We start from the raw sequence: 26,527 nt of genomic DNA, 5'->3' as shown, positions 1-26,527 counted from the left end.
AAACTAAAAATGACAATAAAGTGAAATTCGCCTGAAGACTAACTTTTATTTGGAAGACATTAAATGGGTTTTTTTCTTCTCCCTCTACACCGGAGGTATCTGATTATTTGAGTTTCTAGCATTTCTTATATTGATGGTACTTTTTCAAAATTTTGTTGTAGATATTTTAGCTCATGGCCATCTGTATTCCCTGATCTGTAATTTTTTTCTCTGTAAAATTACACCGATGAGCCAAACCATTATGACCATTGACAGGTGAAGTGAATAACATTGATTATCTCAAAATGCTGGAGTAACTCAGCGGGTCAGGCAGCATCTCAGGATAGAAGGAATGGGTGACATTTCGGGTCGAGACTCTTCTTCAGACTGATGTCAGGAGAGGGGGCGGGACAAACAAAGGATGCTTTGGAGACAGGAAGAGAGTGGGAGAACTGGGAAGGGAAGGAGAAAGAGAGGGACAGAGGAACTATCTGAAGTTAGAGAAGTCAATGTTCATACCGCTGGGCCGTAAGCTTCCCAAGCGAACTATGAGATGCTGTTCCTCCAATTTGCAGTGGGCCTCACTATGACAATGGAGGAGGCCCATGACAGAAAGGTCAGACTGGGAGTGGGAGCCACCAGGAGATCAGGTTAGTTAAGGCGGGCTGAGTGAAGGTGTTGAGCGAAACGATTGCTGAGCCTGCGTTTGGTCTCGCCGAAGTAGAGAAGTTGACATCTGGAACATTGGATACAATAGATGAGGTGGAGGAGGTGCACGTGAACCTCTGCCTCACCTGGAGCCACGACCGCCCCGACGTGCAGCGGCAGCGGCAGCGACAGCGTGTTCGCCCGCCCCGGATCGCGGGGCTTGGGTCGGCCCACTGCGGACCTTCCACCGTCCGGCGCGGCCTGGAACCACAACAGCCTGACCGCGGGAGAAGACGGTAGGGGAAGGGAAAAGACATTGTGGCCTTCCATCACAGTGAGGAGGGGACTGGAGGAGACTCACTGTGATGGATGTTTCTTTTTTTTTTTTTTTTTTTTGTGTGTTGGTTGGGGTTGTGTAATTTGCCTATTTTAATGCTTTTATTGTGTAATTTGCCTATTTTAATGCTTTTATTGTTGGACTGTGGGTGACTGAATTTCGTCCCCAAAACTTGTTTTTTGGATGACAAATAAAGATATCTTGAATCTTGAAAGACTGTTTGGGTCCTTGGATGGAGTCGAGGGGGGAGGTAAAGGGACAGGTGTTGCAACACCTGTTTCCTCCCACATTCAAAAGGTGCTCTGATTTCCTCCCACATTCTAAAGACATGCAGGTTTGTAGGTTAATTGGCTTCTGTAAATTGCCCCAAGTGTGTAGGATGTGAAAGTGGGATAACATAGAACAAGTGTAAGGGTGATCGATGGTCAGCAGGGACTTGGTGGGCCAAATTGTCATGTTTCCATGCTGTATCTATAAACTAAACTGCACCACACCAACAACTGGCGTCATTAAAGGACAGCTTTCATCAAGATTAACAGCAGGGTTTTTGGCCATTTTGTTGCTCTTGCATTTGACATATTATTGATATCATAGACGATAAAGAACCATTAAGAGATATACAGCTTTGGCAATAAACCAAAAACATGCACAGAGAAACATTGTGACACAGGGACAAAGAAGTGTAAAAATAAATTTAAGTTTCCTGATAGTTACCACACTTCAATGTTATCTCCTACTGGATATTCTGAAATATGTAATGTATGTGAATCTTACATCTAGGTAGTTTTTCTGGAACCTAAACAGTCAAAGAACTGTGGGGTTTATTTGTGGATGTTATAATTGTATATTAGTCAAAAGGCTAAACATGTTTTTTTTAAATCCACATGAATTAATGATAATTATTTAAATTTGATATGCTACGTTAGTGTTTTATGAAAATTCATATATAGACGTGTCGCAAAAGGAGATAACAAATCAAATTTCACAGAGGAGGAGCAATTACTGATGTGGATGGAATAATATGAAGTACCCAGGCATGAAACCATTGAATCACCATGACAAAATATCCAAAACCATCTCCTTGGTTACAATTTTATGTAATGCTTTGGACTTTTGAGCTTATCTTTTGTTTTTTGAACAGATATAAACCCATTCCAAGGCTCTCAGTAAACATAAATACACTTGAAATACAAATCTGAAGTACAAATCTGAAGAACCCAAAACGTCACCTATGAGTCTAAAGAAGGGTCCTAACTCAAAAAGTCACCTATCCATTTTCTCCGGAGATGATGCCTGGCCTGCAGAGGTATTCCAGCACTTGGTGTTTATCTTTGGTATATACCAGCATCTGTAGTTCCTCGTTATTACACTTCGACCCGAGTAGGATGTCAGGAATGAATGGAAATTAGTGCCATTGGTACAGATAATAGGATATATAGTAGACTGCAAATCAAGAAATTGATTAGTGAAACAACGGTTTCGGAAAACCTAATAACAGTCAAGGATAAATAAACAACCTTATGGATCTCCATTAAGGTATCAGGTCCCAGTATTAAAAGCAACACCACTTGGCTGTATGTGTTCTAGAGGCACAAAGAAAAATATTGCCCAAAATAACTGGAATCACATTACTAATGTTGCTATAACATAAAGATTAATTGCATCCATTGTAAGGCACTGTTAAAAAGTAGTCAAAGTCCAGTTTAACATTTGTAACAAATATGGGGATTGGCTTTCTTCAATATATTGAATGCAGCAAGTTCTCTATCTTCATCCTCTCAGTTTAATCACCATTTCAACATATTAACAATTGGTCTGACATCATCTACTCTTAGATGAACCAATCTTCTACAGAAAAACAGTGAGAGCAATGCAGCCAACATCTGCTTACAACAAATTCTGTACCCTTACCTTCAATTCAATTCTATTCCCATGTTGATCACTCACTCAAAACAAATAATGTTGTGTCAAACATTAGAATCGCATATGAGCCTCAGCTGAGTTTTGACTGTTAGGTCTGTGCCTTTTTAAATTCTTCACTGCATCATCATAATTTGGGGATGTCACAGTGGCGCAGCTGGTAGAGCTGATGCCTCACGGCGCCAGAGACCTCGATTTGATCCTAACCTTGGGGGATGTCCGTGTGGAGTTTGCACGTTCTCCCTGTGAATGAGTGGGTTTTCTCTGGGTGCTGCGGTTTTCTCCTACATCCCAAAGACGTGCGGGTTTGTAGGTTAATTAGCCTCTGCTAATTGTTCCCCAGTGTGTAGGGAGTGGATGAGAAAGTGGGATATCACAGAACTAGGGTGAATAGGTGATCGATGGTCCATGTGGACTCGGATGGCCGAAGGACCTGTTTCGATGCTGCACCTCTAAATTAAACTGAACTAATAAGCGCACCTCCCCCTGTACTTCAGCACATGCTGTACTGAGACATTCAGCATGTCTTCTTGCACCTTGTCTCCTCAATTCCAATGTGCTACTGGACATCTCCCATTGTTCACTCTTTGTAAATTTAGGTCATCCAATTCATTCCTGGCCATTTTTGAACATTTTTTGTTAGATTTATAAAAGCCAGTTGCAAATTTAGTTGCAAGATTCTAAGTGATTTTAAAGTTTCACTGCTGGAACCAGACAAGATATACAAAACAAGAGTGTGGGTCAAATATATTGGTATAAAATTGACTTGTTCACTCTGTAAGTGAAACATAACTGCGGAGAGAAGCCCTGTATTTGGCCTGAGTGGACAGTATTATTAAAGAAAGTGCTGGAGTGACTCTGCGGGTCAAGCACCCTCTCTAGAGGAGATGTTTCGGGTTGGAACCATTATTCAGACTGGAGACTGTCCCTTCCACCTATATCCCTTCCTCTGGCTTCACATTTCACTTCCATTCTCTCCTTATTTAACACCCTTTTGTCTCCTTATTTCAAGCCGTCACTCATTCATGTGCCAGTCAAACCTCCCCACCTCACCTTTATCTGCCTATCATTTGACAGGCTTTGTCCCATCCCCAGCTCTTTTCCAGCTTTCTCCCTCTTTGCACAATCAGTCTGACAAAGTCCCAACCCGAAACGTCGCCTAACAACATCCTCCAAAGATGCTGCCTGACCCGCTGAGTTACTGCAGCAATTTGAGTTTTAGGTTTTAAACCAGCATCTGCAGTTCCTTGTGTAGTAAGGTCATAAGTGGTAGGAGCAGAATTAAGCCAGCTGGCCCATCAAGTCTACTCCGCCATTCAATCATGGCTGATCTATCTCTCCCTCCTAACCCCATTCGCCTGCCTTCTCCCCATAACCCCTGGCACCCGTACTAATCAATAATCTATCTATCTCTGCCTTAAAAATATCCATTGACTTGGCCTCCACAGCCTTCTGCGGCAATGAATTCCAGGTTCACCACCCTCTGGCTAAATAAATTCCTGATCATCTCCTTCCTAAAGGAACGTCCATTAATTCTGAGACTATGAACTCTGGTCCTAGAATGCTTGCCTGCAGTACAATTACATATTGATGTTAGGACATAAATGTGCCACAATATCCCACAACAAATTCTTCCACCTTCATTAACTAGAATATTTTGCAGAACATGTTACTATGAAGATACACTAAGCAGAACTAGTTCCGAGCACTCATGTTCGAGTAACAACAAATCATCTGTTAAACAGGTCAGTTAACCTTTTAATTTTTGGTGGAGTTATTTTATATCTGAATAATGCAATATAATTTCTACTACTAATGCACTAATGCTTGTGGCCAACATTTAATCTCATTCCTATCACACATACTTTATTCACACAATATTTATCATGGTTATAATAAAATCATGACAAAAAGACTAAATCATAAAAAGAAAAATCAAGTTTTGCTTTTGCCTCAGTGATAACAACTAAGTCAGAGGCTGTGTGTTCAAATTCAATGCCTTCAACCATTAAAATTGACATTTTAATAGAAGACTATTACATTGTTAGAGGTGATATTTCTCAAATGAAATATTAAACCAAAGCATAGCCTGCTTCCTAGGTTAGATGCAAAGAAAATCTGCGACTGAATAACCAAGAGAACCAAGGATCTCTCAATAATACATAGATAAATCAGTCGTTCATTACCATTTATGGAACATTATAATCCTCATTTTGACTGGTATTTGGTTATAGAATAACATGGACCATAATTCAAATGTACTTTCAGGCGTCATCAGTGCATAAAAGGTGCTCCTTAACTCTTTGTGACCGCATATGTTTGCTCTGGGTGCTCCGGTTTACTCCCACATGCCAAAGATGTGCAGGTTTGTAAGTTAATTGGCTTCTGTAAATTGTTACTAGTGTATAGAATAGAATGAGTGTATGGGTGATTGATGGACAGCATGGACTCGATGGACCGAAGGGCCCGTTTCCACACTATGTCTCTAAAACTAAAACTTAAACGAATGTACATTCTTTTACCTTTGTTGGTGATAAAGCAAAGCTTACAAATGCATGCCAAAAGCTTATAAATGCATGCCAAGCCGAAATAGCTGGCCTCTGGATCAATAGGCTCAGTGGCCCAAATCCCAGGGTTCCTTGTCACTTGTTCAGTCAGATATATATTATCTTCTGTCATCGGCAACTGGATTTTAGAAAGGAAACACTGCAAACATCAGCTGTCTTTCACTCTGAGAGGATACATCCCTGGCCTGGCAATTACAGAATAAAGACTACTGGAGGGTGCCAAAAAGATAAGACAATGAAGGAAAGCAGAAAGCAAGAGACAGCAAAGATTGAAAAAAAATAAAGAGCCTCAAAATTACCTGCAAGATTATAAATATGGAGTAATATCACAACAAATTTTGTATTTGCTGTGTATTTTGAGCACCAGAACTATTTCTCTTTGGGGACTCTGCCAGAGGCAGATTACACTGCTGAACAAACAGTTCCACATCAAAGAACGTAGAACAGTACAGCACATGAACGGGCCCTTCGGCCCACAATGTTTGTGCCAAACATGATACCAAGCTAAGCTAATCTTGTGCATGTGATCCATATCCCTCCATTCCTTGTCTATCCACGTGCTTATCTAAAAGCCTCCTAAATGCCACTATTATATCTGCCTCTATTACCAACTCATCTGCCAAGAAATGATCCATATTCCTCTATTCCCTGAACTTCCATGTGCCTATCTAAAAGCCTCTTAAACACAGCTTTCGTATCTGCCTCCATCCCTGGCAAAACGTACCAGGTCTACACTACTTTCCATGTAAAAGCTTGCCCCGCACATCTCCATCTCCATCTCCATCCTTATAACTATGCCCTCTATTGTTGGACATTTCCAGCCTGAGAAAAAGGTTCTGGCTCTCTACCCTTGCTAAACAATTCCATCAGAGTCTGTAGTAAGCAGTTTATTTTAAGCTTGGATTAAATTTTCTCAAATATGACACAGGAAAGATAATGTTCAATTTGAAGGAAGCTCAGTCTGATTACAGCAACTCCTTTATGACAAGCAAATGTTGTGTAAAAGTCTGATATTCATAGTTGCTAAGTCCAAGACAAAGTGCAGAATGGACTCATCATTAACACATGAGAGGGCTGTCATTGTCCTGCACTTACCAATCACTATTTTGAATTGCTGCTCCTCGTGCCTATCTTTGCCCATGGCCCTGCCCATGTGCTGTTGGAGTCCAGGCAGCTTGCATTCACACTAATTGAATAATATTGTTCCCACAAGAATATCAATTATTTATTCTTTCCTACAATGCGAATATAGTGCAACAATAATGCACGCTATGTTAGAAAACCGCTGCCCAGAAAGTAACATCTTTATTTGACAAATAGCTTAGAGGTCTTGCACTACTTAAGAATTTAAGGATATTTATTGTTGGAAGTACACGATTTTCTTTGCAACATTTAAGCATAGTATGGTACAATCCTCCTTTCATTTCAGTCTTCCATAATACAGTACATCGTTTATATCAATTTACTAGTGGCTGTTGCACATTACTGCATGGGTTAGTCATCCTTGAGCCTGAGGGAACCAGCTATTATAAATAATTAATGCTGTGAACTCACTTGACACCGTAGTAATTGCTAAACTGGGGTATTGACAAAACAAAGTCACCCTGACTGCAGCAGTAGACAGTCCGGCCACTTGCTTACATGATATCCCCCGGGAAGCCTCCTAAACTTTAGATATTGCGTCAAATTGTTCTTGACCTGGCTCACTGTCTGAACTCACTACCTGCAATGCCCACCCACACTAACTTACTCCGCATACAGACGATAGGCCATTCTCTACCCATTCCTACAATTGTCCTCAATTGTACATCATCCAATTAGCCTCATTTGATTGTGTTACTCATGATAACGTTGTTACTTCATCCCAGTTGAACTCATGGAGTCATAGAGTGATACATTGTGGAAACAGCCCCTTCAGCCCAACTTGCCCACACCGGCCAACACTAGTCCCACCTGCCTGCGCTTGGTCCATATCCCTCCAAACCTGTCCTATCCATGTACATGTGGAACTGTCTCTTAAATGATGGGCTAGTCCCTGCCTCAACTACCTCCTCTGGCAGCTTGTTCCATCCACCCACCACCCTTTGTGTGAAAAATTTACCCCTCAAATTCCTATTAAACCTTTTCCCCTTCACCTTGAACCTATGTTCTCTGGTCCTCGATCCTCCTACTTTGGGCAAGAGACTCTGTGCATTTACCCGATCTATTCCTCTCTTGATTTTGTATATGTCTATAAGATCACCGATCATCCTCCTGAGCTCCATGGAATAGAGTCCCAGCCTGCTCAACCTCTCCCTATAGCTCATACCCTCTAGTCCTGGCAACATCCTCGTAAATCTTTTCTGAACCCTTTCAAGCTTGACAATATCTTTCCTACAACATGGTGCCCAGAACAGAACACAATATTATAAATGCGGTCTCACCAACGTCTTATACAACTGCAACATGACCTTCCAACTTCTATACTCAATACTCTGATTGATGAAGGCCAAAATGCTAAAGCCTTTTTGACCACCTCAACTACCTGCGACTCGACCTTCATGGAACCATGCACCTGTACTCCTAGATCCCTCTGTTCTACAACACTACCCAGAGGCCTACCATTTACTGTGTAGGTCCTGCCCTTGTTCGACATCCCAAAATGCAACACCTCACACATCTGTATTAAATTCCATCAACCATTCCGCCGCCCAATCGATCCAGATCCTGCTGCAATCCTTCACAACCATTTTCACTATCTGCAAAACTGCTCACTTTTGTGTCATCAGTAAACTTGCTAATCCTGCCCCGTATCTAACATTTTCATCTAAAATACTTTAAAAAATAGTCCAAGGGTATTTCAGACAATGTTTGCTTTCTCATTAATGGATTTTTTGAATAGTTAAAAATATATCATTGGCCTAAAATATCCTCAGCTCATTCTTCTCAGAGGCCTGCTGAGTATTTTTTAGTATTTTCAGATTTTATGTAAAAATGGAGAACCATCAAAATGAATTAATACTAGCTGCAAAATAAGTGCCCTTTGTCTTTTTTTTCTAGTTTAAGCTGTCACTTCATGACGATGGCTGCAAAGCTCACAGCAACTGATGCTTTAATGAAACTAGCAGCTTGTTATAGGTGAAAGGTCAGTGACATATGGCTGGATTTTGGAAAAGTGAAAAGTCGTATTTAAAACATGTAACTAATATGACTGAAATATCAATAAATGCAATGTAAATTTCCCATCCACCATCTGTGCCACATCTTACCTCTGTTTCTGGCTAATGCAACATCCAAGTGGACACACGATAGAAGCCAATACAAACTAAACATTTTGAAAACCAATCTGCAAATCATTGCACGTTATGCATAGTAACATCAATTAATCACCTTTTATGCAGTTCCAAGCTGTTTTTTTCCCAAGTGCTCTTGTTTCCCTTCGCATTTACCTTTTTTTTCTGGAATGGGGCAGGTTGACTTTAAGCAGTGGATGTTCACCAAATGTGATGCTGGAAAGTTACTAAGTTCAGGGCAGGGCTCCCTGGTATAAGAAAAAAACTGCAGATGCTGGTACAAATCAATTTATTCACAAAATGCTGGAGTAACTCAGCAGGTCAGGCAGCATCTCGGGAGAGAAGGAATGGGTGACGTTTCGGGTCGAGACCCTTCTTCAGACTCCCTGGTTCCAGGTTTGATAGGAATAAAAGGACAGGGGCTCAACCCCAGGATGCGATTATCGATTGGGGGGGGGGGGTGGGGGGGGGGAAGGAACAATCGATACTGACAGCCTACAAGGCTCCTCAGAGGCTCAGCTTTGTTTTCACAGATCCGGTCTGATTCGATCCAATTTGTAATGATGGTAATGTCAGCTGCCATTTGGACTTGTACTTTTGTATCTAGGTTCTCATTCCAAAGATCTGGATTATTCGTCCAGTAATTTATCCATTTTGCTATATTCACAAAGATGGCACACTCACCAGAACCTTTGCAATGCCTGGACAGACACAGGGCCATGGCATTCCCAATAGGAAAACACGTTTTTTTTCAGTTTAGTTTAGAGATATGGCATGGAAACAGGCCATTTGAGACACCGAGTCCATGCTGACCATCAATCAACCATCCACACTAGTTCTATGTTACTCCACTCCCTACACATTAGGGGCAATTTAGAGGCCAATTAACCAATAAACCCGCACGCTCTTTGGGATGTGGGAGGAAACGCACATGGTCACTGGGAGAATGAGCAAACTCCACACAGACAACACCGGATGTCAGGATCAAACCCCGGTCGGTCTCTGGCGCTGTGAGGCAGCAGCTCTACCAACTGTGCCACTGTGCCGCCCTTCAAAGACAAAATGACTTGATTTTGAGGGAATATGATTTTTTTGAGGGAAAAATATGCACGTGGGAGAAAAATAACACCACGCACGGTCACAAAAGATGCTGTCATCAATACCTCCAAGGAGACAGAGCAGGAGAATTCAAACACATGGATCATGAACTTAAATCTAAGAGAGATCATTATTCTTTTGCTATTACTGTTAACACTAACAGACTTTGTCACTGCTGAGTACACAAGTTCCCTCTCTTCCCCACTTTTTTGCTATCTCTTATCATTTACTGAAGGTAAAGCATCAGAAATAATGAGATGCAGGTCAATACAAATATAGCTGCGTATTAGATGTCCAGAAATGAGAATCTAGCTCAGCAATATGTGTACAGGGCAAATTATGATAGGTGGGTGAAGAATAAAACAAAATGATATTTTATATACAGATAAATTGTAACTGCTTAACCTTGGAGGAAAGGGTAAAAGTAGCAGTATAGTCATTCATTTTTTAAAAATGCAATAAGCTCATAACTGCACTGATTAATATTTCATACTTAGCCAGCTGTTCCTTGCGCTTCTGATTATGATACTTCTTTTTCACGTTCTGCAGTTCTTGGGCTAGACGGTCATTCTCATGCTTATACTCCTCACTCTGTGATTCAGACATGTTCATCTCTGAAGTCAAGGCCTTCCAAAAAGAAAAAAAAACATGATATTAATGAATGTTCATTTCCTTTTTCCAAACCACTTATTTGGTTGATAAGCTATTGCAATGTATTTACAAACTGCTAAACAATGTTAGTTAGCAAAGAACTTATACCGTTAAGAATGAGTTAAAAGGCATGAAACTTCATGGGATAGAGAGGCTGAGAGTCATGAAGTCATATAGTATGGACACAGGTCCATCGGCCCAACTTACCCATGCCCTGCCCACGTTTGGCCCATATCCTTTTAAACCTTTCCTATCCGTGTACCTGTCCAAATGTCTTTTAATACCAATATTTTTCAAAACTCATCAAAGATTGGAGATGAACAAAAGCCATAAATCGCAAACATGTATCACTTTCAATGTCACTTTGAATTGAAAGGTTTTGAAGTTGACTATAAAACTTCATAGTACAGGGGAAGGCTAATATTTTCCCTTCACTGAAAATATGCAGTTTACTTTCTCCTTAAAAACCTCTGTAGCCAAGTAAATAGCTACCTGCAGAATGGTTAGATGTTGACAGCTCAATCTGCAAAATGCAGCCTATCTTCAAACCAATAAAAGGAAAATGGTAGTTTATGAATATGGCCACATTTTTCTTCTGTCATTAGCTACACTGTCACATACCCAGGGGAATCTTGTGCATGCAGCTTCCCCAACTCAAAGTGGGTATATTTTGGGAAAAAAGTGCAAATAACTTTTAATGTTTCCTGATATTGTTGAGGTCTTCATGAGCCAACACTCTCATATAAATGTAGCAGGAGTTTTTACGGCTTTAGACTTTAGAGATACAGTACAGAAATAGGCCCTTCGGCCCACCAAGTCTACACCGACCAGTGATCACCCTGTACACTAACGCTATCCTACATGCTGGGGGCAATTTTTACCAAAGCTAATTAACCTACAATCCTGAATGTCTTTGAAGTGTGGGAGGAAACCAGAGCACCAACGGAAACCCACGCAGTCACAGGGAGAATGTACAAACTCCGTACAAACAGCGGCTGTAGTCAGGATCGAACCCGGGTCTCTGCCGCTGTAAGGCAACAATTCCGCTCCCTAAGGCATAATTAAAAAGATGCCTCTCAGCAGCATTCCTTGAATACTGAAGAATATTAGTTGTGGATTGAGTGCCCCAAACACCTGCCCAGACTCAGGATTTTCAGATTCTTGGAGAAGGCACCTTTTTTGTTCTCACCAAATGGAAGAGCAACAATTTTTGGCTAATAAATAACATGAGATGAAATAGATGATCAAATCCCATCCTGAGCCACAGGCGGAATAAACTCATTCTGCATCACCGACAGTAAAGAAAATTGTCTCTTCATGCATAAAACGGTGAGAATATAGATCTATCCCAAATTAATGTAGTAATGACGTACAGATGTTTCAGGGTCGGAGAAGTTAATTGTTAAGGATTTTGTAGAAAAACTGCTGCAAACAGGCAACAGGGTTGTTATATCATTTCAAACCCATACAATATCTACCTGGTGAAAGTGAATGAGATATTCAGGTGAGCTAAATCAAAGTGAAAATTTAAACACTATGTGCATAAACACCTCTTTCCATAACTGTTGGATTCCAATAATATCACCAACTGGTACAGTGTTACACAAGTAAACCGAACATTACTTTTAGATGAAGACTGTTTTTCAAAAACAAATACTGCATATCATTTATTAATGCATTAATAATAGAAGTGTGTGTTAGACAAGGTCTCAGAACCTCTTTCATGAATTTTATTGCCTTAAAACTCATGATGGACAGAAAATAAATCTGATTAGCATTAAAAAAGAACCTCTGGCTGAATGCAGGAATTTAACAGAAAGGTTCACTGGTATCCTCCAAGGGTTTGGTTTTACTGTTGATTAAATGGTAAACAATGCATTCACTTCATTTCATGAGTGGAAACTTTGAGTATGTCTGTTCTCAACCAAAATGCTACAAATTAAGATATCCTGCTTGTTTCCTGCTTGTCTTGCAGTGGCAACATGACGATAACACATAAATTGGACAGCTTTAAACATGGTATTTTGATCCAGATTCGTTTTAGAAATACAGCATGGAAACAGGCCCTGCTGCCCACCATGTGTAAGAAAGAACTGCAGATGCTGGTTTAAATCGAAGGTAGACACAAAATGCTGCAGGAACTCAGCGGGGCAGGCAGCATCCCATTCCTTCTCTCCAGAGATGCTGCCTGTCCTGCTGAGTTACTCCAGCATTTTGTGTCTACCTTCTGCCCACCAGATCCACACCAACCATCGATCACCTGTTTACACGAGCTTTAGGTTTCCCCACTTTCTCCTCAACTCCCTGCACACTGGGGGCAATTTTACAGAGGTCAATTCGCCTATAAAACCGCACGTCTTTGGGATTTGGGGGGAAACTGTAGCACCCGAAGTAAACCCCTGCGGTTATAGGGAGAACATGCAAACTCCACACGGGTAGCACCCAAAGTCAGGATCAAATGCTGGTCTCTGGCGCTGTGAGGCTGCACTCTATCAGCTGCGCCATTGCACCGCCCTTAACTTATAAAGAATACAGTGAGGATCAAATGCGCATACTCCGTTCCATAGAAAGCAATTTTTAGTCTGCAGGTAGATTTAACAACATTACTCACCAGCACTGCTGTTTTTAATTTGAATCTGTGATGAAGTAACCTTCTAAAATATTTTTAAATTTTCCTTGTCATTTATTTTTAATTATGTTTGTTTTAACTGCAAATGTCACCAACTGCACCAGAGAAAATGGTCGGGAGATGTTATCAACAGTGACTGTACAAAGACCTAAAGTGTGGTGCTGTTTAAATAAGAGTAATCACAGTCCAGCTTAGAAAATGACATTGCAAGGATAATTGCACGATCAAATGCTCTTCAAATATTATTCTGAGCAAGATTAGCCCATTGACGTACAGATCAAATGAAAGGTGCAAGAGGCTTGAGGAGCTGAAAAGATGTGGAAGTCCTGTTAAAGTAGCCTTAGCCAATAACTGCAGCTACAGTGAGCTGGAAGTGGGGGCAAGGAGTGTTAAGGAAGATCGATGCTGTACCAATCAATTATGTTGCTTCGTCGTGATCTGTATCAAGATTCTTGAGTGCTGTCAGAGGCTAATTCATCCAGGCAAGTTTAAAGTAATCAAGTTTGTACCTTGTATATGATACAAAGACTTTGGAGAGTCAGGTGTTGAGCACTGACCACAGGCTACTCAAAGGTTGTACTGAAAAAAGGTCTCACCCGAAACGACACCTATGCTTTTCCTCCAGAGATGCTGATTGACTCGTTGAGTTACTACATCACTTTATGTTCCACACAAGATTTCAGCATCTGCAGTTCCTGTGGCCACGCAGACGCCACATGCTTGATAGATTGATTGATAGAGCATGGCCCACCAAGTCCACACTATAATAAGTTTTAATCTACAATTTGAGAGGGAGAAGGGAAAGGTGGAAGTGTCAGTTTTACAGTTGAGCAAAGGGGACTATGGAAGCATGAGGGAGGAGCTGGCCAAAGTTGACTGGAAAGAGACCCCAGCAGGGATGATAGTGGAACAACAATGGCAGGTAGTTCTGGGAATAATACAAAAGGTGTAGGATCAGTTCATTCCAAAGTGGAAGTAAGATTCTAAGGGGAGTAAGAGGCAATCGTGGCTGACAAGGGAAGTCAAGGACAGTATAAAAATAAAAGAGAAGACATATAACATAGCAAAGATGAGCGGGAAGCCAGTTCTGAAACAGAAAAGAAAGCCACAATATACAAGTTCTGTCTAAGAGTCGCACTAACATGTTAACCTAGTTTTGCCCTTCAAGATGCCCCACAAGCACCTGTGTATTTCCTGCATTCTTTTTTCATTTTGACATCTCTGATATTTTCAGGGTTCATCCTCATACTTAATGAAACATTTAAATGTTGATTATTCAAGCATTTTTCACAGCAATACCCATCCAATATGCTTCAAACTACTAGTGTGCCTGGTCAAGGATCAAGGGTCAAAGATAACAAAGGCTGCTGATAACAAACAGCAGCCATGAATGAAGGAAACTCTCGTAGTTGAAAAAACTTTGCAAATTAAACAGACTTCAAAATTTCTGCACCAAAGTTAAGAATTGCAATCTATCAAAATCTTTTCAATGAATATCAAGAATACTCTAAGGTTCTTAAATTCTACCTTATAATATCAAAAACTCAATTTTGTTTTGATGTGGGCTATGAAATAGAAGAGAAATGCTCTCGTGAAATAGTAGAATGATCTTCTTTTTCAATACCAATTCCACTTGTTTATTTTGTATGTCAATGATTTCAGATTGCTATCACATATTAATCCTCTGTCATTGCTGCCTGAAAGGGAATGAACTTCTCTTGTAGACCTTTGCTGTTTCTCTGTCATGATCACGGTGTTTCATCATGTTTGGAATGATGTCCTGTATAGATTGAAGGTCAAGCTGAGCTACTTTGTAATTCTTGTATTAACACCTTCCAAAGAAAAAATAATTATGTTCCGTTCCAGTCTCTCATAGAAAAGTTAATGGATAAAATAATTTAATTAATTTTGGAAGCCTTTCTCTTGACCTCCAATTAATGTTTATACAATTCACAGTCAAAACAAATGTCTTAGAGTTGCCGGGGGGACAAGATGGAATGAAAGATCAACAACTAGTAAGCAAGGTTTTTTATTACATTACCAATTAATCAACGGATCAGTGGATTAGAAAGAATAATGCTGTAAAGATAAAGAATCTGACTAACTTGTCCCTCACTGTAAAGATACTAATTTCTTTCTCCTGATCGAAGAATGGTTTATATTTATGCGTTATTCTATTTTTGCAGCTCTGCGCCAGCACCTGAATGTATAGATCCAAGTACCAAACTCATAACCAGCACTACTACATAGCCTGCAGAAGAATCCTGACCCAAAACGTCGCCTATTCGTTTCCCTCCATGTTTGCTGCCTGGCCCACTGAGTTCCTCCGGCAGTTTTTTTGTTTCCCAACGTATGCAGTCTCTTGTGCAAATCTGCAATTTCTTGCCGTTTTTGACAGAGCTGTTCCCAAATCAAGCTGTGATGCAACCCAAAAGTATGGTTTCTATTGTACATCTGTAGAAATTTATAAGAGTCACTGGAGACGTGCTGATTTCCCTCAGTATCCTCAGGAAGTAGAGGCATTGGTGTCCCTTCTGGGCTGTCGCATCAATGTGGTTGGTCCACCACAGATCATTGGTAATATTAACACCACAAAACTTGAGGCTCTGAACCATTTCCTCGTCGGCACCTTTGATGCTGCCTGGGGCACGCACTCCATCACATTGAAGTCAATAACTAGCTTCTTCGTCTTGCAGACATTGAGAGAGAGAGATTTGTCTTGAAACCATGCTTCTAATAGCAAAGTCGCCCCAGTTGCTTAACAGCCCAAAAGAAGGGATTTAAGCAGGGAAATTGAGTCTGAAGAATGATCCTGATCCGAAACATGGTCTGCCTATACTCTCGTGGGCAACTTAGCCCAAAGGGCCTGTTTCCATGCTGTATGACTCTGTGACTTGCATTTGCGCCAGCTCAAAGGTGAACTCATTCAATCATGATGACACATTTACTGAAGCATACAAGAGGCCAGGCTTTACGTTCAATATACAAATGGCAAAAATCTTTAAACCTGCTCCTGCAGCACACATTGCCCTCCCAAAGTAAAAGAAAGCCTACAGTATGCAGTTAGAAATCAAATGTCCATTCTTAGCTCTGATGTTCATGCACTCAAACAATTTGTTGTTCTCATTGTCCAGGAATAGAAATAAAGAATACAACCGGGTCAAGTCACTAGTTTCAGGTGGCAGTGCAAATGCATCCCAGCTTGAATTAGAATTCAATAAAGGAAAGAAAAGCACCTAGAGTGCTAAGGCAAACCAAGTTAGATTGGTGGCCAGTTTAAAGGCAGTTGGGATAAAGACCGAGGAGCAAGTTATATTCTCACCACATTCATCGTAAAACAGTTTATTCCTCAAGGTAATGTTCAAGAGGTCGTCCATTGGCAGCAATCTGCATTGTAGTCTCAACATGATGTCGTTTTTTAAAAATATGGTGTAAAATTCAGTGGGAGGTTATACATAACTCCATATACAACTTTTATACAAATACTATAGAAATGACTCTTTGAGCAGTGCATCTTTGATCCCTGCAGCAATGAAAGCTGTGAGCTGAAAAGTGGCTCCTTGTAAAATGCACAATGCTGCCTCAATGCACCCCATCTGTCTTCACTCCACAAGTCTCCACTCTGGCTAGGTCTCTGCACAGCGTTAAAATTGAACTCTTCCCTCTGCTGAAGAGGAAGCAAAAGAGAAATAGAAGAAACCAAACAATATGGAAGAAACCTCACAAAAAAACAACATGATCACCAGCAGAACAGGAGGATTTTAGAAGAGACTAGCCTGATGTGGATACGTTGGGTCCAAATCTCTCCTGCGGGCCTCTCATGGGGCAACCCTCCCCCAACTGACAATCCTGCAGGCCCACAAGAAACGCAACGTACAAGAAAACGCACACGGGACAAAGTAGATGAGATGTTTTAGTAATATACTAGACCAAGTGGGTCCAAATCTCTCCTGCGGGCCTCTCCTGGGGCAACCCTCCCCCAAATGACAATCCTGCGGTCCCGGCAACCCTCTCCAACCAACGAAGCCCGTTGCCGGGCGGGGAGTGTCCCCCGGGGCCATGGGCGGGAGAGCATGGACAGGGAAGGGGAGAGGGTGCCACTCACCTCGGCCCTGTGCCGCCAGCGCAGCAGCCTGAGGCTGGAGCCAAAGCCTCTCCTGCATCGGTGTAGCACCTTCCCCTCCCCATTAATGGCCATCACTCCCACCGCCATTCCCCCCTCCCCTATTACTGCCCACCCCTCCCCACCGCCATTCCCCCCTCCCCTATTACTGCCCACCCCTCCCCACCGCCATTCCCCCCTCCCCTCCCCATTACTGCCCACCCCTCCCCACCGCCATTCCCCCCTCCCCTCACTCCTACTCCCCTTACTCCTCCCCCCACTCCTACTCCACTCCTCCCACCCCCACGCACCCCCTCTCCTTCCCCCCTCCACCCCTCCCCTTCCCCCCTCCACCCCTCCCCTTCCACTCCCCCCTCCTCCCCCCGCCACCCCCACTCCCTACCTCCCCCCTCCCCACATCCCCCCTCCCCCTCCTCCCCCCACCCTCACTACCCCCCACCACCACTCCCCCCTCCCCCTCCCCTCCCCCCCACCCTCCACTTCCCCCTCCCCCTCCACTGCCCCCCACCCCCTCCACTGCCCATCTCCCTGCCCCTCCCCCCCCCACCCCACCCCAACACCTGCCTCCCCACTCACCCACCCCATCCCCTCTCAACATCAACGGGCCCCAACTGCAGAGGCGCGGACCCGTTGGGAATCCAGCGACCATCTCAGGTATCAGATGAACGAGAGTGTCGCTGGGGCTCGGGCATAGCAACCACTACTGATCCGTGCCCCTGTTTGCAGGCGGGGAGCATCCCCCGGGTCCGTGGGCAGGAGCCGGGCGGAGATTTTCTCCCAAGGCCATGCTGGGCGAAGCAACCCTGCCAATCCATGGACCCGTTGGCGCCGAAAGCCATTTACCTGTGCTCCGTGCGTGCAGCGCTGCTCGGTGGCGAGCGGCAGGGAATGACGGCGAGCGGCGGCTTCATGCAGCTCGAAAGAGAAGGCAGTTTATTTCAGGGGGAAGAGCAGGGGCGGCGCCCCCCCCCCCCCCCCCTCGTGAGACCTGGACCAATCGGGAGTCGAGCTGGATCAAAGGCCTTTTTTAAAAAATGGGCTGTGCTCCCCCACGTGGGACCTGGACCAATCGGGTGTCAAGTTGGATGGAAAGAAAATCTTAAAGAATTTTCTTTTTAAATGGGCCGGGGATGTCACTCTGGCGGCTCCCGTCCCCGGCCATCTTCGTCAGCCCCCCCCATTGGCCGTCACTCGGACGGGTCCCATTGTGACGTCACACGCTGAACCTTGGCAAGCTTCAGTGTATTAAGCAAATTTTTAAACTATAAAATCTCTAACTTTAAAAACATAAGACCAATTTGAATGAAACTTGGATGAAAGGGTCCCCAGTTCAAAGGCGAATAAGGCGGTCCTAAAATTGTCGTGCTACGTGTGACGGGGGCACAAATACGGTTATACCACAGGCGGCCAAAATAACAAACTAACAAAGTCAGATAACATCCCTCACAGTGACAGAGTTTTAGTAATATGTAGATAGATATGAAAGTCATAAGCAGGACATCAGAGGAAGGAAGAAGAAAAAGAAATGAATAAAAATCTGAATACATTTCCTGGACATTTCAAAAATGAATGGATGATATGGTTAATGTTCTCAAAATAACAAGTAGAGATTACGCGTGCTCGGAACCTGTATTTGCTGGATTTAATCTAGGATGAGGGAGCATAGCCTAAAATCTTGAATCAGGCAAGGGTGGTACAACCTTGGAACTCTCTCCTGTCAGATGCACTTGATGCTAGGACAACAGCTAAATATAACTATGATATTGGTGGGATTTCGTCACATAATCATATCAAGAGAATGAAGCAAACACGAGTATGTTGTGTCAGCTCACAAATCAGCCACAGTCTTATTGAATGGTGGGTGGAATACCAAGTGATGTACATCTACTTCTAAGTTTCCAAAACAATGTGGGGAGGATTGGGAATGGTGGATGGAATGAAGTGAAATAGGGGCAGGGAGCAAAAGCTACCAATGCTTTACTAGATGTGCGAGAGTTATGCTTCTTACTCCCAGTAGTATGGATGTGTGGAGGTTAATGAAAGAGGAAGGGATGCACCCAGAGGAAACGTCAGACCACTGTGATGATCAATTCAACAAAGGATCCTAGTATCAAGCACACAGTCAACAATTTCACCACCACCTATGTGGGGAAAGAGGTGATTTTTTACTGTAAAACAGATTTGTTCCAATGTGTTCAAGGAAATGTATATTTTCGGTGATGTCAGGGCTTCAAAAGGAGCCCCAGGGGAATAAGGACGCCACTAGCTTGGATGTTAATATTTATTCTCGGTATATTCCTAATTATTATATAATGAGCATCAGGAGTAAATCTGGCACAGATTTATTGTAACAACTGTGATATGCAAGCCACACACATTTATTTATTTATGTGGTACAAGCGAGGCTTGGATATATTGTTTTGTATGCTGGTGCACTGTGTAAGCAGAGGACTGAACATAGAACAGTATGTGCTGAATAATGTCTGTGCCGAACAAGATGCCAAGATCAACTCATATCTGCCTACACATAATATAAATCCCTCCATTCCCTACATATCCCTACAACTATCCAAAAGTCTCTTCAATACCACCATTGTATCTGCCTCAACCTTAAAAGCCACTATCGTATCTGCACTCCCGGCAGCGCACTCCAGACACTCACCACCCTCCGTGTAAAAAGCTTGCCCCTCACATCTTTAAACTTTGCCCATCTCACCTTTAAGCTGTGCCCTCTAGTATTTGATTTTTCCATCCTGGGAAAAAGGTAATGACTGTCTACCATATCTATGTGTCTCATAATTCCAAATGCTTCTATCAGGTCTCCATGCAACCTCCAGCGTTCCAGAGAAAGCATTCCAAGTCTGCCCAACCGCTCCCTGTAGCTAACACCCCCTAATCCAGGCATCATTCTGGAAAACCTCCTCTGCACCCTTTCCAAAGCCTCCATATCCTTCCTGTCATGGGGCAACTGGAACTGCATGCAACACTCCAAATGCGGCCCAATCTATCGGTCCTATAAAGCTGCATCATGACTTCCAGACTCTCTTCCAGACTTTTCAATGCCCCGACCTATGAAAGCAAGCATAAAGAAGGCATTTGATGGAGCCTTTCAAGGTTGAAGTTGATACGACAGTGGCATTGACAAGACTTTTGGATAGCCATATGGAATATGCAGGGAATGGAGGGACTTAAATTGTCTGTAGGCAGTTAAGAGCTGGTCTTACCACTATTCTGCCGCCATCAAATGCCTTCTTTATCATGATGAATGCTCATAGGTTTTTTTAAAATTACTTATTATTATCAGTGAAATCATCTTGTCATCACTTCCTCATCAAGGTTTGATGAAAGTGATTGCCTGCATTAGAGCCTATTCCTTATTCTTGATGCAACAACTTTACTCCACAGACCAATGGGGCAGAAATATCAATACGCAATCTGGCTCCACAATTTTTAATGAGGTAATGTTCCTTACACAAATTTACCCAGCAATTAGGATTAGTGACTGCCCAGTTGGCAATAGTATGTGGAGGATGCCAGAAAAGGAAAATGCTAATTCAATGGCACTGTCAGTACCTCGTATATAGAGCGGCATTTTTTAAATGTGATTTTGTCATTACCCAGATGACTGCGTTTCACTTCAGTTATATATTTTTTTAACCATCTTATTTGACCTGTGAAATGATAAAAGTCTGGTTGCCTGCCCACAGCATAGAACCATATTGCAAATTCAGTATTATTCACAAAGTGCCAACAGTCTCGCTGATCCAAGTATAAATATTCTCTGCAATAGAATCTTCAAGTAGATTGTTTTCTGAGATGCAAATGAGGCAGCGATTGCCGGGAATCGAGGGAAGTAATTCCCCAACCTGCTGCTGATAAAAATGATGTAAATCATGAACCGAAAGAAAAATGGGCTCGGTGATTTGTAATCCCACAGGAGTGTTAGCGAAAGTAACAGGTCCGACATCTGTGCTCACCTTCAGTTGTTTTGTCTTATCTCTCAGGTTCTTCTGATATATCATTAGCTGCTCGGCAGCCTCTGGGCCAGGCTGCCGTGCCAAGATGTGTTTCAGCTCCACATAAAGCTTCTCCTTCTCCTGTAGGAACAACAGATCCAATGTCAGGCAACATGCTGAGCAGTACAGCTACAATTCTTTTTGTTGAAACAAGGAACTGCAGGTGCTGATTTACACAAAAGGGCACAAATGGGAGAAGTCTAGAACCAGAGGGCACAGCCTCAGAGTAAAAGGACGTTCCTTCACAATGGAGATGAGGAGGAACCTCTTTAGCCAGAGGATGGTGAATCTGGGGAATTCACTGCCACAGATGGCGTGTAGGCCAAGACATTGGGTATTTTTTAAGATGGAGGTTCTTAATTAGGAAGGGTGTCAAAGGTTTCGGGTAGAAGGCAAGAGAATTGAGTTGCGAGGGGAAAAGTAAATCAGCAATGATTGAATGGTGGAGTAGATTTGATGGGCTGAAAAGCCTGATTCTGCTCCTATGTCTTACGATCTGATGGTCTCCTGCGCAGTGCTGGAATAACTCCGAGGGTCAGGCAGCATCTTTGGAGAACATGGACTGGAGACATTTCAAGTCAGGACCCTTTTTGTTGTATGTGTGAGGTTGTTGTGCTCCTTAAAAGTGCACCATGGGGTCATTACCCTATACACCAGCGCCCACTTCAGTCATAGGTCTGTCGTTGAAAAGGGAAGTCATGTGAACAGCCCAAGCAGACTTACCTTCACTTCCTGGAGAACATGTGAAAGAAAATACACCATTCAACACTGGAGTCCAGGGAGGAGAAGGTAAGGAGTGAAAGGGTGCTTGTGGTCAGAATCTCACTGTCATGATAGACGTTGATGTTCTGGTTGGAAGGGGCCAGGAAGTGGGTGAGTAAGGCCCTGCTTCCCCAGCAAGAGATACGTGGAAATCAAACCATTTTGGAGAAGAGAATTAATGCGTGAGAATTCTGGAGGAGAAATTGTGCACAGGATGTTGATATCGTAGTGGGTGGTGTGTGGGAGGTAAGATAGACACCTTGTGCTTGAGTAACTCAGCAGGTCAGGCAGCGTCTCCGGAGAACATAGCCAGGCGGCGTTTCGGATTGGGACAGTTCTTCAGGCAGATGAAGGGTCTCGACCTGAAATCTCACCTATCTACATTCTGCAGAGATGCTGCCTGACCTGCTGGGTTATTCCAGCAATTTGTCTCATTTTGTGTATTAACCAGCATCTGCAGTTCCTTGTTTGTACACCAAGATAGACACCCATTTGAATAGTCACAGAATGGGGTGGAACGCACAAACAAATGGTTGACTTGGTTTGCCCAGTCTCGGGGACTGCCGTGGACAAATCTCCACAGTAATGCTGCAAAAACAACACTGTCCGTGGAATATAATCACTGATGCATGCCTGACATCAAAATCGCAGTTCCTCTGCAGCTAGGCATTAGTGGCTTGGCCAGTGTACCTCACTTGAAAGAGCTGTCAAATTTCAAGAGTGGCACAATTTGAACCGGAAAGCTGCAATTATGCTCCAGGTTCTAAATATGAGGAGTTCCATAAGATCATCAATCGAGACATGACTAGTTTACAAAAAGTTCGATTGAATAATTTAATCCTTAACTGTTGCTAAGTGGCTTTCTAGTCCTAGTTATGTGGCCCTTGAGTAGTGATTTCAACTTGTTCTCACTTAATTTCCAAAATAAATTTCCTATTTACACCTGTCGCAAATAATTTGTCACTGCAAATCTGCTCTTGCACGAGCAAAATTTGGAGGATCCTCGTGATATAAGGGTTGGCAAACTTGTTTTACCTTAAACAATCCAGTTGCTATAAATCCTAATTCCTAGATGAAGAAAAGTTAACATTGATCAGCAATTTACCCTTCAATAATCAAAAGACAAATGTCTTTTTAATGACTCGTCTTGTGGCATTGGCAAAGTGCAATCTAACATTGGTTGTCTACTGCCATCTCCTGGCCATGGCTCACTAGATGAAGGAGCAGTGCAGATACAGGTGCTCCTCAATTTACGATGGGGATACGTTCCGAGAAACCCATCGGAAACCGAAAATATCGTAAGACGAAATGCATTGAATACACATGATCACCTGGCCAGAAGCAAGCTGCGGCTCGCTACGTTTCGCTGCCGTTTGCACCATCGCAAAGTCAAAATATCGTAAGTCGAAGCATCGTAAGGCTCCTGTATTCAATGATACTTTATTGTCACATGTACCCAAGTACAGTGCAATGCTTTGTTTTGCATACAACCAGGTGAAGTCATACAGCAGACCTCACCAAGGCAGTACACAACAGCCAACAAAGTTACAAGAGTTGAATAGAAAGTAGACACAAAAAGCTGGAGTGCTGGCTCGAAGGGCCAAATGGCCTCCTCCTGCACCTATTTTCTATTTTCTAACTCAGGCAGCATCTCTGGAGAGAAGGAATGGGTGATGTTTCGGGTCAAGACCCTTCTTAGTAATTGGGCAGAAATTAAAGCAAAAAAATTATTATTGCTTATGTGCAGGAAGGAACTGCAAATGCTGGTTTACACTGAAGATAGAGACAAAAAGCTGAAGTAATTTAGCGGGTTAGGCAGCATCTCTGGAAAAGGAATAGGTGAGGTTTCGGGTCGAGACCCTTCTTCAGACTGAGTCAAGGGAGGGCATTGTTGCTTGTTTACCAGGTGAGAGGAAGCCCCACATTCAATAACAATTTTTTTTTAAACTCTGTAACATATCTGATAAAGACCAAGTCTGCCTCACTTAATACTTTAAAATTAAAAAAGAACACGGAAACTTTAATTTTGTCCTAATTTCCTCAAGTTAAATGGGATGGATTTTGGTTGGATTTCCGACCTAATATCTTACAGATCTTAAAAATCAGTCTAGGTGTGAAATGGACTCACAAATCAAAACTGTATCTTTAAAATCAGATTTTGCAAATTTGACAAATAAGAACAATACTGGAAAATTGTCACGGATTTTAAACGGTATGGTCAACATTTCTGCTCTCCCATTAATTAGTCCGGTTGTGCATTTCCATCTTTTCGTGTATTTTCATTGGATGCAAAAATATTGCTCCCAAAGGAAGCGACTTCCCAGAGTAATGGAGAGGAAAAGAGAGAATGGATCGTGCTCGGCACATCAAATTTCCTAGAGATAGAAGGAACTTCGGATGCTGGATTCTGACCAAAAAGCAAAGTGTTGGAGGAACTCAGTGGCTCAGGCAGCATTTGTGGAGGGAATGGACAGACAATATTTTGACGTTGCGACCGACCCTTCTTCAGAATTTTCAGACAGTTGATATTTTGGGTTGAGAACCTTCTGTAAACTCAGGAAGGGACCCTCAGGAAGGGACCCAAAACATCATCTCTCCACTCTCTCCATAGATGCTGCCCGACTCAACGAGTTCCTCCAGCACTTTGTGCTTTCCATCAAATTTCAGTGTACTTCATTGAATTGTGGAATAAAAAATCAATAATCACCACCAAAGCAGCATGGGATTTAAAAAAGTTTTTTTGTCCATTTGTTGAGTTTAAAACCGGGGGACGGCAACTCGGATGTCATGTTTGATTAAACATCCAATGGCTTGTGAAATATAAAAGCTGTGCAGTCCTCAAACAAAATTGCATTTGTGCTCTGATCGATAGAAAACCATGGCAGAAAAGTTTTATGAGTAGTTAATTGAATACGTTCAGATAATAAGTTTCACTTTCCTCTTTGAATTTTGCACGTCAAGGTGACCAATGTTAGCATTAAAAAACAAGACATTTCTATTTGAGGAATGCACTGACAGCAACACAAGTACAAATCTCAAGGTAAGAATTCTAGCACAACAAAGCAAAAATCCAAAATTTGTTTTCCCTGCAATAGATGAATGGTTTTAAACTTCCCATTTTGACAAATATTGTCGTACTTCAGTGTAAAATGGCCACATTTGCAGGAAGTAATATTTAGTATTTTTTCTTGTAGGCCTTTGCCCACTGTTTAGATCATTATTTGAAGAAATCCACCCAAGCAAGAGATTGAAAAGATTTGCTTAGGTATAGACTCGACTCTGCAAAGTCCCGTCCCAGAGGTGAAAAAAAAGTAATTTAACTGGCTTTATCTTTTTTTTAAGGGAATAATAGTTATCCACTGGAAAGAGTACGCAAAGTTAAACTAGACATTTTCAAACCAGCTAAGTTCCATTCAGTAAGGAAAGACAGAAAATGCTGGAGTAACTCAGTAGGTCAGGCAGCATCCCTGGAGAACATGGATAAGTGGTGAACATGGTGACGTTTCGGGTCAGCACCCTTCTTCAGACTTTCACTCTCAACTTATCCATGTTCTCCAGCGATGCTGCCAGACCCCACTGAGTTACTCCAGCATTTTCTGTCTTTCCTTGGTAAACCAGCATCTGCAGTTCCTTATTTCTACCTGTTCCATTCAGTGTTTGGCACGTTTTGCACTTCTGCACAGATTAAACCGAATACATGAAAAGATTGGATTGCTAATGTAACACATCAAACCTTCAATTCCCCCTTGTTTAAATCAGCAACAAACAAATCATTTCAGCCTTTCAAAGTGTACTTCAAGTCATTCAATTAATGTGCACCTGTAAAAGCAGCTCCTTCTCCACCACATCCTCAGTCTTTGCGATCAGACGCTTCTGAAGTGTTTGAACCTTCAGAATCAGTTCGTATCTGCTTGGATCACTTGCCTGCAACAAATCAGTCCATAAAATTTATGATGCAACTGCTATTAAGGATTATCCAACTGTCAGTGTATATTTAGAAGTTATTCAAAGATATTTTTGTTATAATTTGGGATTAGGGGCGGCACGGAGACGCAGGGGTAGAGTTGCTGCCTTACAGCGTCAGAGACCCAGGTTCGATCTTGACTATGGGTGCTGTCTGGAGTTTCCACATTCTCCCTGTGATCACGTGGGTTATCTCCGGGTGCTCCGGTTTCTTCCCACATTCCAAAGACATGCAGGATTTTAGATTAATTGGCTTCTGTCTCGAGTGTGTCGGTTGGAACTGGTGTATGGGGATCACTGGTCGGTGTGGACTCGATGGGCTGAAGGGCCTGTTTCCATGCTGTATCTCTAAACTAAACTGAAAACAATACTTGTAATCCCTCTCCCAAGGATTGTACACTTCAAACTGTGCCATATGTACTGTCTTTTACGAATTTAAATTGAAACCAATCACCCCAGGTCCTTTAAGCATTGGATCTTTCCTGAACTATTCTTCCGTGCACAGTTCCATCCAACAAGATGGGCAGAAAAAATTTTAACATCTGCTCCATGAATTTGAGGA

General features: G+C 42.4%; 1 protein-coding gene across 1 annotated transcript in view; it reads right to left on the bottom strand.

Annotated features, from left to right (window-relative positions):
* The window catches only part of cfap58 (cilia and flagella associated protein 58), a 143,915-nt gene that overhangs the window by 52,993 nt on the left and 64,395 nt on the right, over nucleotides 1-26,527 (bottom strand). Inside the window, exons 15-17 of the mRNA XM_078412814.1 lie at nucleotides 25,822-25,926; nucleotides 21,202-21,321; nucleotides 10,315-10,448 (exon numbers count right to left, since the gene is read on the bottom strand). Of these exons, the coding sequence (XP_078268940.1) occupies nucleotides 10,315-10,448; nucleotides 21,202-21,321; nucleotides 25,822-25,926 (359 nt within the window). The remainder of the gene's footprint in view (nucleotides 1-10,314; nucleotides 10,449-21,201; nucleotides 21,322-25,821; nucleotides 25,927-26,527) is intronic.

The sequence above is a fragment of the Rhinoraja longicauda genome, chromosome 16 (genome assembly GCF_053455715.1).
Source record: "Rhinoraja longicauda isolate Sanriku21f chromosome 16, sRhiLon1.1, whole genome shotgun sequence".
In the NCBI taxonomy this organism is placed as follows: domain Eukaryota; kingdom Metazoa; phylum Chordata; class Chondrichthyes; order Rajiformes; family Arhynchobatidae; genus Rhinoraja; species Rhinoraja longicauda.
Note: the sequence above shows the minus strand (reverse complement) of the source record. Positions and strands in the feature narration are given on the sequence as shown.